Source organism: Ptychodera flava, chromosome 7, assembly GCF_041260155.1.
Source record: "Ptychodera flava strain L36383 chromosome 7, AS_Pfla_20210202, whole genome shotgun sequence".
NCBI lineage: Eukaryota > Metazoa > Hemichordata > Enteropneusta > Ptychoderidae > Ptychodera > Ptychodera flava.
The window spans coordinates 17,755,843-17,770,689 of record NC_091934.1 but is presented as its reverse complement, the minus strand read 5'-3'; the positions used below and the strand labels follow the sequence as shown (position 1 = coordinate 17,770,689).

Sequence of the window (14,847 nt, the reverse complement as noted above, 5' to 3'; positions counted from 1 at the left end):
TTACCGTGCAAAGTTCGAGATCAGAGAAACGAAGTACTAAACTTACAAATATGTTAAATTCAAAATGGCCGCTATACCCTGTCTTAACTCCATGGGGAAAGCAAATCGTCGGTTTTCACAAAAATAACATGTTGTAAGCTTTAGTTAGTTCACAGTCAGGCTTCACATGAATCCACTCGAGTAGAGGACCAAAAAGTAGTCTCTGTGTCCGAAAACTGTCCCTTAGGCGCATTCTATACCTTTAGTTAGTGTAAGCGTAATCGCATCGGTATACTTCTCTGACAGATACAAGAATTTGTGCGCTGCTTTCGTTGACTGTTTAGTTCGCTTGTGGTATCTGTCTTTATCCTGTTGGTATTGCAGGTATCTTGCAAGTCGGTCGAGCTACAAGAGCCAGAATGGTCGAATAACACAGGCGACATGATGAAAGACAGAAGCTGTTCCCTTTAAACGGTAAATGATGAAAGACAGAAGCTGTTCCCTGTAAACGGTAAATGTATTGCATTCTTCTTCAATTCAGCACAGCATGACCAAAAGGATCATTATTTATCAGGAAGGCGAGGTCGAGCGTAACAGACCCGGTAGAATTTCGAACGGTCCAACAAGGGAAGATTGAGTCCGTAGATGGCGCCTGTTCTAAGGTCGAGTCTGGATAGCTTCATGGGGTGTTTTTCCTCACGGCACTGCCATGTCCTAATCGGTTAGGAAATGTAAATTGTTCGCTGCGTATAATTCACTTCTTTCTCGCTTCCGTGAACATCATCCTGTATGGAGAGGAATAGGTAAACAGATTGGTAAGTTCTCTAATTACGAGGACAGTAGCAGGAATGAAATTTTATTCAATCTGTAGTTCCTCTCCAGGTTATAACGAATAAAAATTCAGCTCTCTCCTGGATAATTGGGTGTGATCAAAACAATTTTTTGTTTGTCCAGAATTATGTGGTGCAGAAATAGTTGCAATATTGATATATGTATCATTTTTTTTTCGTGCAAACGTAAAGATATAAGTGCAAGAAAATCGAAAAAGTACAGATTTAATTTACCTTTCTTGAACAATTATCTGAAAAGATCCTTTGTTAATTTAATTTTAAGTATCTCTACATTTACCGACGCTTGTTAACTCGTCTGCTGTCGGCAGACATGTTCCGCGTCGATGACAATTGATCGAAATTGTGTACTACCCATGGAAAACCCTCTCAACTGTAATATTTCGAAACGAAAAGTCATTCTGTAAGGAAGACAGGTTGCTGTGAGATCCCATGTTCTCCACCAACCAACCCCCTCTCCCTTGACATGGAATGGTCCAGTCTTTGATGCAAAGAGAGAAACACGGGTACAACGAGAATGCGTTATCGTCACCAATGAGTCAAAAAAGGGTCAAACACATCTCGATCAAAGGGAGACCATAGAATACAACAGTTTCATCTAGCTCATGGGTACAATAACCTGGCAACGCCCGCCAGCGATATGCCACTTAAACGACTTCGGCGACGAGATCTGCTCCTAGAGTAGCAACATCAGCAGTGCCAAGTTTGTTTACGATACTATACATATTGACGACAAAGAGCAGCCAACTTCCTTCAAGTTTGGCATTATTACGATGAGCAATTGATATAATAGATGTATTACATCCCAATAGTGTTTGTTTGCTATTCAACTGAAACGTTAGAGGGCTGCTGCGATCAAGGTAGAATGAATCGAACGCGCCTTGGGGACAGATTTTCGGACTCCCTAACTTTTACAATTCTTTTCTGATATACCACTTGTGGGGATTCATTTTAAAGCTCATGGTGTAAGAAAACTTTTCACACTCTTAGTTTTTCGAAAATCGAAAATTTTATTTTTCTCCATTGAGTTAACACAGGGACGGGGGCCATTTTGAATTTGAAATATCGGTAAATTTTGAATAATCTGTTTCTCTAGTACCAGAATTTGGCCGGTGATTCCCGATTTTTATTTTTTGGTTTTGAAAGAGAATGGTTAGACTCACTGAGAAAAGTTTGAGCAAAAGTTTAAGTCTTTCATTTTCGAGACGCATACTACCTTAATTATAAATTGGAGAAGGGAGTGAATTGATGAGAGTCAGAATGAGAGACCGATATTTGCAAAACTATGAGACGACAGTGATCACTTTCCCTGAAGGCCATTGCTTTGGGTCAAAGTTCAGAAAAGGAGAGTACAATTTGATCTCTTTCAGCAATTTAGTATGATACTTTAGATACCAGAAAAAAACTCACAGTGAGATGAATATTCCACAATGATCATGAATCGTTAATGTAAAATTTTGATACCGAAACAATGCTCACTGATGTAATTTGCTTAAATGAATACTTATCTGCCTCGCATCTTGCACTAACTGGGAAAAGATGAGAATCTCTTTTGTTTCTCGTGCAATGACAAATTTACTTACCCAACACCCCAAACAGCCAGCATGACGGCAACCACTATACCCGTGACAGAATCGATCAGCGTGTTCGACACGTCGCATGACGCGCTCAGCAGCGTGCCGATGACGATACCATAGCTGATGAGGGCACCCATCGCCGAACTGAAAGCTGAGATACAGACACAAGCATGCCTGGTTACATCGACGAAACATACAACATGGTGAAGTTCACAGGGAGAGATTTTACATTGTAAAAAAGCCAGAGTCCTGATATATATAGTTCTCCTGTTGGCATCAATATTGTTATTGAAAATATAATTATTAACTCATCATATGTATTGTAGCCTAACAAGGCTACAAGCCCTAACAAGGGACTATGTTTCCTACGCGGAAGGTGCAATTTGCCCTGCTGACTCAAGGCAAATGCTCTCGTGCGTCGCTGGTATATAATCCCGTGTTTGGGCTACAATCTTCATATTACATGTCTCTCCCACATTCACATATTAAAAAATGTTGGCATAATTTACAAATGACAGTTATAGGTTTAAATCCCTTGATAGACGAAAATCTACAAAGATAAAAACGATTTCTGTCACTGCATGTATTTGAATCACTGATATGCAGTTCAAAATGTGATTCCGGGCTAGTTTCAGTCAAATGATAAGGATATGCGGCCCGTTACATCATTAAAAAGTGTACTATTGAATTTTATGGATACCTTATGAATATAAAAGATGGAACCATGATGCAAGAGGTATCTTACCGCCAAATGTTTGCAATGAGGACATATGAAACATTTCTCACAACAGGATTTCTTAATCGTCACAATAGACGATGTTCCGCTGATTGCGAGATCTCGCGAGACTTTAATACATGCCAGTAGAAACAGGTTTCCAGCTTAGTAATACAAGTCAAACTTTGTATGGAACTAGAAAAAGTGCAGAACTGAGCAAAGATTGCAACGTCATATATTTTATGCAGTGTTTAACGTAATTAGCGACTTGTCCTGTTTTACGCAGTTTGTTCTGTGTTGCGAGAACACGTCCTCTTCGAACCACATATTCTCGCGATATCTCGGAATGTCTCGCGCGGTTCGGAACATGGTCTATTCACAAATTAGCTCCGAAAGTAACCACGGCTACATGACTATAATACTTACCATCACTGAGTATACTTTTTGAGTGTAATTTTCTGGCGATGGCAAATTTCACTCCTGCAAGGAACGTCATGACAACTGCAGCTATTCCACTGACAATGCTAAGGATACCCTCCTGAAAGAGATGGGAAAATTCATTCAATTGGGTTCATTCATTTATCAATCCATTCGTCTATTCAGTCATCCATTCATCAATTAATTCATCTATATTTCCATCCCATCAATCCATCCATCCCTTCATTCAGTCAGTCCTTTCTTGCTGTAACCTAGTCACAACGAAATCCTTTATCGATTGCATATGTGACAACAGTCTAGACGAGTGTTAACAACGGAATTTTACTCCGTATAGAATCAATTGCCAGTGATATTATTATAGACAATAGGTAATACGCCTTGTTGCAACGCCAATACTATGGGTCAACGTACTTTGGGGAAAGAAGGAGAAATGAATTTGTTTGTACACTGTAACAATCAAGGTAGTTCGCACCCCGAAAATGAAAGACTTAAACTGTTTTTTAATTTCCTCTTTCAAAATCAAGAATGAAACTCGGGGGAGTCTACGTGCAAATTGTGTTGCTCATAGGGAAACAAATTACCCAGCATTGACCGATATGATTTGAAATTCAAAATGGCCGCCATCCCTTAGTATGGTTTGTCTGTGGGGGGAATTCCCGATTTTCACAAAAATAAGCCGGTGAAAATTATATTTACCCCACAAGTTTCGAAATGAGCCCCCACAAGTGGTAGGCCAAAAGAATCCTGCGAACGTTTGAGAGTCCGAATATCTGTCCCCGAGGCGCATTCTACCTCAACATGATATCAAACTTTAGAGTCGTTATCCCTTTTATTTCTTTGCAAATGAGCTTCACTACGCCCGCTGTTATTGCGGACATGGAACTTTGACTATCAGACGTTTCATAAATCATTCAGCAAATCTATTATTGCGATGTGAAAATAAAATGCTGCAGAATGTAAAATATATAAACGTTCTCTGAAGAGTACATACCCGTGCCTTCAGAATGTGCGGCATGCCGGTAGGGATATTATGGCTACTTGCATGATCTTATTTTTAATGCACTCTGGAAATCGTATATAGTGTTATTCTCTCTCTCTCTCTCTCTCTCTCTCTCTCTCTCTCTCTCTCTCTCTCTCTCTCTCTCTCTCTCTCTCTCTCTCTCTCATTGTCAGTTCTTTGTTTCAGAGATTGTGGATAATATGGACACTTACCCCTGTTGTTTCACTCTTGACAATCAGGGCGAACACACTTTTGAATAGAATAATTCCACCGAACATGATGAACATAGCGCCGAGAATATAAATCGCTCTGTTGGGAAAAATACATTTAACAAAATTTCAGTTCTATCGCGTGGTCATGACAGTCAAGGGGGGCAAAAGTTTGCTCGAAGGCCCGACTGTCTCCGTTGCCCTTTAATTAAAGTAATGCATGGTCCTTCATTAGAAAATGATGCGAAATTGTTGCTTCGTGATACTAGGAGTGGAAGGTAACTTTTATCGTTCTTCGCAGCACTGTAGATACCTGCATAATGAAGGCTACCAGCAACATGCTCGGTGCCAGTCGCTCCTCACTAAGGTAACCTTTGACCCCGACTGTTTCATGGCGCTGCGTCAGAGCCTAGCCGGCAAGAGGGTGTTCAAGTTCGAAAGTCAACAGTCAAACGTTTCAAATGTAATGCAAACTAAAGTTGCCACTTTACCTGCGTTCTTTGGCCTTAGCATCTTTGTTGTCGGGATTATAGAACCTCCACAACACAACCACTGACGTCAGAGAGTCAAGGGCCATGTCCCCCTGTTTGAGAATGACAATACTATAGATATCATCACTGCAATAAACTATCGTGTGCTCTCGTTTCTGGCTCAAAGAAAGTTACATAACAAGAACAACACAACAAATACTCGTTGTGCTGTCTGTGATTTGAAGCATACGCCCTAGGGTCTATGGTTGAAGTCGAAGACTGGAAAGGGGACACGCTTCAAGTACAGAAGCAGGTTGTACATTTCGCTTAGTTGAAATGACCTCTCCGAAAGAAAATATGCCATGGCCGATAAAAACTGAGAAAGACGGTCGCGGAAGTTCGAAATACCTCCTACAAGCAGAAATCAATGAATTGCAGTGCAAGCAAATTATCTGAAAGACTCGCACAAAAATCGCAAATCTTAATTAACAAATCATTACATCTCCTTTTTCATGGCGGTTACGATAGTTTTGTCACTGGAAAAATAATTTACTCAATATTTACTGACACTTGAAATTCAAAATGGCCGCCCCTTCCCGTTAATTCTGTGACGTCAGGAAAAGTATATTTTCATTTACAGAAAGTCGGACGGTGAAAACTTCATTTATTTCTAGAGCCGTAAAAGGGGTCCACACAAACGGTAGACCTGAAAAGCATTGTAAGAATTTGAGAGTCTGACTGTCTGTTGCCGAGGTGAATTCTACCTGCATGCCAGTATCTGAACAATGATAACTTATATTCTGACTTACCGCCAAGCCAAGGGCCGCAGAGCTGTTCGTCGCAATGGATAAGACTGGGGAAGTGAATAACAAATCCAACTATTATTACATGAATCAAAAATTCATATGCCAAATTAATTTGCGGGAAAGATATTTAAAAGGCGGAGAATGTGAAACGCTGCTGGCTATTAAACTGTCGCCGAGTTTTCCTTGGTTTTCAAAACAAAACATGAACATATCTTTGGAAATTGTTTTGGGTTTGATTCATGTGACATTTCACTGACTTGTCGATTAACCATCCAAATAAAAATAAATACCCTGTTATCAAAGCAATAATTACCAGCAAAAAACTGAGGTTACTCATTGCACAGGGCAAACTGATTTCGTCACATCCGTGCGGGTACAGTATTCGTCATTTGACACCGCATTAATTACTATTGTCTGATCGACGTTCGCGGTGGTGTTTATGTAGATTATTTTTTTACGGCGTGGGTGTAGTATATTTCACGCCTTATTGTTGCACCACAGGGTACAGCACAGAATCCTTACAGCCTTTGGATGATATCTGTAATAATTTCCTACCGTTTTGACCTTATCAGAGGATTTAATCAGTCCGCCAGCATCTCGCGATATACAACTCTCCTCATTAGTACATCGCGAGATGTTAATCAACAGATTTTTATCCCCTGATAAGATCAACACCATATATGGTTAGAAGATTATTATGGACTAACAGCATTGTGTGGTCAAGCACGGTTTCTACATAGAGGCACCGTGGGTCAAATGAGCAGAGGTTGCAATTTGCGTGTAAAGGACACAAGGACATTGCGCTTCTCCCTGTGGTTAGACCACAACTCTACTGTTGAATTAAGTTCATGGTTTCACGGTGTTGATTTTATAGTCTATGAATGTAATGTAACATGCAACAAGAGGTTTGTGTTTCATGGCAGACACGTGGCGCACATTACCTAGCTCTTCTACATGGATGTACATTTCTTTCAGAAAACATTATGACGTCATCACAGTTCTAAATAATTCCCTTGCCAAAAAAGGTCAACGAAAAATGTCAACACAGTGCCCCTCGTTTCATCAAAAACATTGACTTTCATGTACGTATACGGACACGACTTACCTACAAACACAACTCCTAAAACGGCCAGAAGAGCTATTGTTGCTATGGAAATATGGACAGCGCCCTTTCGCCATTTCTCTTCTTCCTCCGGAGAGAGCTCTAACAATTTTTCTGTTGAAAAAATGGAACAATTTGTGAAATTTGCACCATCCTAGAATGAGGTGACAGTTCGCGATGGCATTTTCCGATTATTGTAAACGTAGATCGAGAAAGAAGATAAAATCAGTGAAAATGTGAATAAACAAACCCTGTAAATGGTTAATGACGGGATTGAAAGTCGTATCAACTTGTAATGGCCTGACTTCATAAAGAGGTGATCTGCCATAGGATTAATTAATACTATTAATACTCATAACATTGTTGTATTTAATTAACTGTTTCCTGATTGCATGCACCACTTTTAAAATTCACTCAATCTAAATGTTGGTTTTGAAGCTTAAATATAAATGAAATTTTATCTACCCTTTTGTTATGATATCATTGTCAGCATAAAATAACACCTTAATTCGATTTTATCATGGTGTGAGGCCTCTCCATTTTTTTTAAAACATCGATGCCATTGTATTATCCGACGTGCCGCCTTGCTGTTTAGACAAAGAAATGCCCGTATGTCAAGCTTGGGTGATGCTGACTGGCAAATCAAATTCCCGCCATTGTTTCGGTATGCATTGTTCAAGTGCAATTGTCTACATCATGCCGGTCTCTGATAGATCTGGGAATCTAATTTTCCCTTTCTATGAAAACTACTTCTCGAAAATGAAAACTAGACACATTTCGGTACTATTGTTTCGCATCGTGTGGGCCTTCTTTTTGTTGCATTATGGTGACATTTCTGTAATTCCATATTCGAAGATTTTCTGACTTAGATTTTAAACAATAAGTGTACTGCGCGAACAATAGACAATGCGACACGCCAATGGGTAGTGTAATATCACAAAATACGTCTTTATTGTCTGAAAGATGACATCATGACAGTCTATTATAACATTTTCAGACACTGAACAAAAGTCAGATCTTTTCCCGGTCTGATCTCGGGGCCTTCGGTTCAAGAGTTCAGGGTGGAGTTCTCCTAGCCAATAAGGGATGTCCTGTCGTCGCACCATTACAACTTGATCTCACTTCATTTACTTCAAAGAACTGCTGGCAATTTGAGTCCATCATAAGATTTTTCCAAGAACACTTTTGTGTGAAACGACTCGTCACCGACCAGGTATCAAGCTTTTGTTCTGTTGTTGGTGTTTCCACCGCTCAAATTGCATTTACCGCGTCGGTTTATCGATGACAGTTCTGGTGACGCTGAATGCACGGTTCTTATTTATCACTGTTTTAAAGGGAAGGGTGCACCTAAGGAATAAATATTTAGACTCTTCAATTTCTACAACATTCTTTTGGCCTGCCACTTGTGGGGGTGGCTCATTTTGAAGGTTGTTGATTAAAACAATTACCGGCACAGGTTTGTGGAAATCGGCAATTTTTTCCCAATAGAGATACCAGATGGATGGTCACCATTTTGAATTTCAAATAATGGTAATGCTGGGTAATTTGTTTCTCTGGTACCAAAATTTGGACGGCGATCCTCGATTTCGATGCTTGATTTTGAAAGAAAATGGCTGAGTTTGCTTGAGGAAAATTTGAGCAAAGCTTAAGCTTTCTTTAAGTCTTTTATTTTCGAGGCACGAACCACCTTAAATTCTATTACTACGTATACTAGTATCTGCGCTCGTGTTTCATTGATAGCGAGTTGCCATACATTCGTCCTCATCCCCGCGTTCCTCAAATCAGCTGAACACACCGAAATGTAGCCACACCTCCTTAAATCCTAACTGAAATCTGTGTGAAAACCCCATTGTGGGTAACAGGTCATTGCATGACTGCACTGATTAAATTTCACATATCCACTAATAAAATTAGAAATCCGAAATAAATAGAAACATGATTATTGGCGGGCACTCATCACGCTATAGCTTTGTGTGCATTGTCGAAAGCAACATACCTTCATCCTGACATGCGCATGCGTTGTAATTTGTGCCGGTATATCTCTGACTGTCGTACTCCAAATCATTTAATTTTATCTTCTCGCCTGATGTCGTGCTGCCGGTCATGTTGATATTCTTCAGATAGAATCGGTTTCTGGTAATTTTCTGGCCTAGTGTGAAATTTGGACAGAAAAGAGACTGTGAAATTTGGACAGAAATCGTGGAAGATTTCATGAGTCGCGTTAAAGAACCGGAGCAGTGAGCAAGCTGCACTTCGATTACATGCCTACCAGTACCTTGAGATCGCTCATTAGCTGATAGTATTGAAGCTGGCAACACGGTTCCATTGAACAAAAGTGGGTAATTGGTTCACTGACAGCTACCATGGGTTTCCTCTCTTCCATCCGAGAGCGGACCATATGATTCGAAAATGTTCGAATTTGTCCGCAGGGTTATTAACTTTGTTCATGAGAGACAACATCAGGATTGCCTTTCCCACTAAAATAGTCAGCATTCTGATAAACGTTTGTCGATAATTTCAAGTTTACAGGTAAAATTGCCTTGAAATACTGCCTAGGGTAATGTTAAGCGCGGATTAATTTCCAGTCATCGACAGTCAGCATGAATCTGTCCGCTGGGTGATCGAAAACTCAGACATGTTTTGCTGTAACGATTGTGGGCGATTTCACTGAAATACTACAGAAACCAAAACGAATCTTTCGTCCCAAGGTTTTAAAGTGACTTAGCCAAGTCTCCATCAACGAGGAGAAACAAAATTAATTTACGATGCAATGTTATGGCAAAGGAGTTCGAAGAGTTAGATGCTACCAAAAACAGTGTACGGTTGGTAGATAAATTCACATAACATAAAAATCAAGAAGTGAAAAATATTTAAGTTCTCTCACCTGTTTCAATCTCTGGAATGGATAAGTGGAAACTGTACACCCATCACAAATCGAACGCGCATGCTCCGTAGCTTTATTTACTAACATTAGTCAGTTGACAAAGTGACGTATTGTTACAGTAAATGACTCATTGTGTGACACTGTTAATCGCCATTACCAGCATTATAATTATCATCTTTGGTAACTCCGCTGGTAGTTGGATTGGGGAGGGTTTCTTTTTAGCATATGAACTCTTTGTAGCAGTGACCCACACGATCTGATCATGGAGGTGGTAGCGGTTCTACCTCCATAATCCCACGTACGGTGTTTGCAAACACGTGATTTAAATACATCGTTGAACTTTAGTTCTACTCTTTCTCGGCGAGCGGATATCTGCTCGCATGTGACTCATATTTTAAATCAGATCCACGAGTTTGATTTTGTATTACTGTTCTTGCTTCTATTTTAAATTCTTGGCTCAACTTTTGGAAACTACATTTTCAACAAAGGTTTCTCTTAGAGTAGTATGCATCTGGAAACTGAAAGACTTAAACGTTTGCCAAACTTTTCTCAAGGAAAATCAGGGGACGCCGTGCAAATTCTGGTGCTAGAGAAACGGGTTATCCAAATTAACCAATATTCGGAATCCAAAATTGCCGCATTCCCGTTTTAATTTAATTTTACGGGAAAAAATTGTAGCTTCAATTTCCACAAAACTAAGACGGTGAATACTTTACTTTCCCCAGAAGTTTTAAATTGAGCCCTCACAAGCTTAAGGACGGGGACTATGTACGAAAATCGACGTCTGCGCAGGTGTTGCGCAATATTTATGTCGTAACAGAGTGAGCTAAATATCGCAAAAGGAGATTATTTGCGACATCTTAAATTTAGGCTGTGTTACGCATAAATGAAGGTAAACGTATTAACTTGATGACGGTTGTTATGAATGATCAAATTAATTATGTGACGATAAAATATTGTAAATTTCATGATATTGGCATCGATGTGATCGATTTAAGAAGGTACCGTAAATGGACTGGCCCCTGCGTATCATACCGCCATTAGCCATCAAACTACGTCGCGCTATCAGTGAAAACTATGTCGTTTGGTCGTGCCAGTCGGCTGAAAGTCACAGGTAGATTCACTACCAAAGCAACACAAAACAGAGCCAGAAGAGTTTGTGAGGCCCTCAAGGATAAATGGCAATCCTCTAGTCATGAAAATTTAAAATCTGATACTCTTGTCGAGTCGACTGCGGCCACAACGGCTGACGACCATTGCTATGTTTGCTCGTGCAACTCGGTTCCGGAACCCATATGAAGTAGTCATATGTGAATATGATGAAGTCTACGATCCTTGGCGGCCAACAACCTACAGTGCCACGAGGAGAGATGGTAGGCGAATTGTTGATCTTGGTATCCTTGCAGATGGTTTATCTGGCTGCAAGCAATGCAGCATGGCGTTACGGATGACCGACACTATCATGGTCTGGGCATGGAAAAACTGGGTAGCTGGCTGCTTGTCAGGTGTTGCAACCTCATTTGTAATTTATCAACGTTATTCCCCTTGGCCTGAGACACGGACCAAATAAAACGATTTTGGATGTAAATACCAAACTTGCAATTGGTAAGTACGAATTTTTTACTTTTTTTTTTGTTTCATGCACGCGCGCGAGTGCCAAGTCTCACGTTTACCTCAAAGCGAACAGATGAGATGGCTTGATAATATAGTCAGTGCATAGAAACGCTAGTTTTCCATAAGCTGACAGTAACACTGGACTGGTCATAATGCGACTCAAGTGTTATATTTATGCCAGAATTACAAACATTGTTTCAAACCAGCCCAGTGATCATGTGATGTGGATCGAGTTAGCATCAATCTACACATTGCTTATGGTCATGGCACATATTTATAGAATTTTTCAGGGACAATGAGACTACCGTTACTTCCTTTCATAGTGTCATCAATTTGGATCTGTCTAGCCACTCTAGGAAGCTATTTATGTAGTTCTTCTTATCACAAATGTACCCTGAAGTGTTGGCTTTTGGAGTTGTATTCTCACACTTTCCCTGGACATGAAGTATAATTACTTCTATTCTGTGAGATTTTGGTAAATACAAGAAATTGTGTCTTATGACCATAAATAATTTCAAACTGGAGTCGAGACAGCCCATTCAGTTAACAATACAACAAAAATATATTCAAAAATTTATACTGATGTCATTGTAAACTTGTCATTGTTTTGCCATAGGTAAATGAACGGATTGTCATGTCTCCAGGGAAGTATTGTGTGTCACGTGCGTCCTATCTGGATAATCAAGAAAGAAAGAGACGGATGAAGAGCCAGACCCGGTGTGCCAAAAAACATCGTATCAAGCTGAAGGCAAACAAGTGTTTACAACAGAGTGTCCAAGAACTCCGTGAAGGTGACACATACACAACAGGAATTGACCTTGTTCAAAGTAATTACTTGTTTAATCTTGTTTATAATTGATTTGAATGAAAGTTTGGATTCAGATAGATGTAGATGAATGATTTTAGAATCAATGTAAAATGACTCTAAATTGCTAATAGTTGAATGCTTGTATTGATATGGCTCCCTGCATATACTGACTTACCTTTCAACTCAATGTCATAAAACTGATGAAACATATGCATATAGGTTTGTAGTAAGTTTGACATTTATTGATGTGGTAATATTGTAAGTGAACACACAAAAACCTAATGCTTACATTATGACATGTACCATTTCATCTACAAGTGTGCACATAGTCATTGAGTGACCTGATGTACTCTATCATTTGCTGGATGGCAATTTTTTTATTTGCATAATTGTAGAACTAGTTACTCAGTTCATGTCTGCTTAAAGTTTGTGATTTGCCAAATACCTAAAACATTTAGCCATGGACCATAGGCTGTACTATTTTGTGAATATTCTGTTTCATTAGATATAAAAACTGAATCATTCATTCCCATATATTTTATCTGTATCTGTTTCTATTTTTATTCAGAAACCCAAGATATACACGAGATACCTTCCCTCTCTACAGATCCTGTTCCACAACCAATAGAATTGACTGATCAACCTGTAGTGTATTTTGACCTGGAGACTACTGGATCAGGTAGGTGTTGTTGTTATCAATGTGATAATACGTGTTGTTTAATCTGATATTGCAATCATTTCACTACTTCATTGCAATGCCTTTAGAGGCTACAATGGCTATTGAACTGTACACACAATGATCAATCATTAAACTGAAGCAAATTTTTATTTGAAACAGAACAAGTTCACCCATGATTCAAATTTCTGACAGCATTATTTTAATGATCATGACTTGCTTATCAAAATCAGCAATGGTTTACAGACAATAGTTAGATGACATTATTTTTATACCAACAAGACAATCAATGCCTCAAGTGTCAGTTTCAGTTTATTACTCATCTCCCAGGGCAAAGTCTGACTCAGCAAATGAAATTTTCATTGAAATTTACTGTAATCCAAACTAACATAAACAAATTATCTTGCCATTTGTCATGAGTTTTTTTTCTCTTTCAGCAAGAACATCACACATAACATAGCTTGCAGCTGTTGGACCAAAAGGGTGTCTGAATGTGTATGTGATACCTAGGATTCCAATAAGTGAACCAGCATCAAGAGTGACCGGTCTGGCAATGAAAAATGGAATCCTAACACAGAATGGAAAACCTGTCAGTGCAGTACCTGTAAAACAAGCATTGTTGACATTGTGTGACTTTCTTGGACCAGAACCTTGTATTCTGGTTGGACATAACATCAAGTCATTTGATTGTAGAGTTTTATATAATGCTACTGTAGCAACAGATATGGTTGATCAATTGTCTTCACACATTGCTGGCTTTGTTGATTGGTATAAAGTCTTTAAGACCTCATATCCTGATTGTGAAAAGTACTCACAAGTTGAGCTTGTTCAAAATTTGTAGGAGAAAGTTACAGTGCACATGATGCTTTAGCAGATGTGAAAGGTTTAAAAAACTTATTGAAAAGGTACAGCCATCTTTTGATGAGTTGACATTTACATGGGAGTTTGTGAGGGAGTCTGTAGAGCATGCAAAGGCAACAAGCCTAAACATGCAAACCTTACATACTCTTGTACTCAAAGGGTATATAAGTAAATGTATGTGTAAGAAAATTGCAAGCAGTGGCCTTGCTATGGGCCATTTAGAGCTTGCATTCCACAGGAAAGGTGAAGAAGGCATTGAATTGTTGTTGAAAGTGAAAAATCAAAATAGAAAAGAAAGGGTGACAAAATCAAAACAAGTTATCAATAATATTTGTAAATTTTTCTCTCACAGAATCAATACTGTATGTCTAGCATCATAACTTTGAAATTTATGGAAAACTCCATGCTGACTTGTGTTAGATATTTGATAACTTTAACTGTTAAAGTTCTCCTGACATGACAAACCCATCTCAATTGCATTAGCAAACTTAAGTATAAATAATAGGTGAAATAAATTCATTACTGTTGAAAACTGTATTGTTGACCCTAGATTAGACACTTTTTCACCCAATCACAGCGATTTGAAAGAACCCACCTAAAGACCTGAAGTGCTCTTTTGGTGATCTTACAAATACGGAAGTGACGCAAATACAAACACAGTACCGCTGAGCCTAGCCAAGACTGTAGACGTCCCTAGAATTTGGAAGATTATCATGTTCAAAAAGTTCTGACATGCCAAATTGCTGTATATGTATCGCAGCAGAGTGCTCAATGTTTCCAAGTGATTGTGTTTCATTAGTTAAGTTTTCAAAGTACCCAGGATTATTTGAAATCTGGGTTGCAAGTTAAGTGCAGTGCCT

General features: G+C 39.1%; 2 protein-coding genes across 3 annotated transcripts; one reads left to right on the top strand and one right to left on the bottom strand.

Moving 5' to 3' along the window:
- Positions 1 to 462: 462 nt before the first annotated feature.
- LOC139136917 (transmembrane protein 163b-like) lies at positions 463 to 10,136 on the bottom strand. The gene is made up of 9 exons (XM_070704772.1): positions 10,029 to 10,136; positions 9,141 to 9,293; positions 7,148 to 7,258; positions 6,046 to 6,089; positions 5,258 to 5,349; positions 4,770 to 4,866; positions 3,546 to 3,657; positions 2,411 to 2,555; positions 463 to 764 (listed from the first exon to the last, which is right to left on the bottom strand). Exons 2-9 carry the CDS (start codon positions 9,247 to 9,249, stop codon positions 734 to 736), a joined length of 741 nt encoding a protein of 246 aa, XP_070560873.1. The 5' UTR covers positions 9,250 to 9,293; positions 10,029 to 10,136; the 3' UTR covers positions 463 to 733.
- Positions 10,137 to 11,084: 948 nt separating this feature from the next.
- LOC139136916 (uncharacterized) lies at positions 11,085 to 14,522 on the top strand. Of its 2 annotated transcripts, none has more exons than XM_070704769.1 (4): positions 11,085 to 11,401; positions 12,259 to 12,469; positions 13,019 to 13,129; positions 13,564 to 14,522. In XM_070704769.1, exons 1-4 carry the CDS (start codon positions 11,345 to 11,347, stop codon positions 13,584 to 13,586), a joined length of 402 nt encoding a protein of 133 aa, XP_070560870.1. In that variant the 5' UTR covers positions 11,085 to 11,344; the 3' UTR covers positions 13,587 to 14,522. The 2 variants fall into 2 exon arrangements, with proteins under 2 accessions (XP_070560870.1, XP_070560871.1); XM_070704770.1 differs by lacking the exon at positions 11,085 to 11,401 and adding an exon at positions 11,555 to 11,633.
- Positions 14,523 to 14,847: the final 325 nt, after the last annotated feature.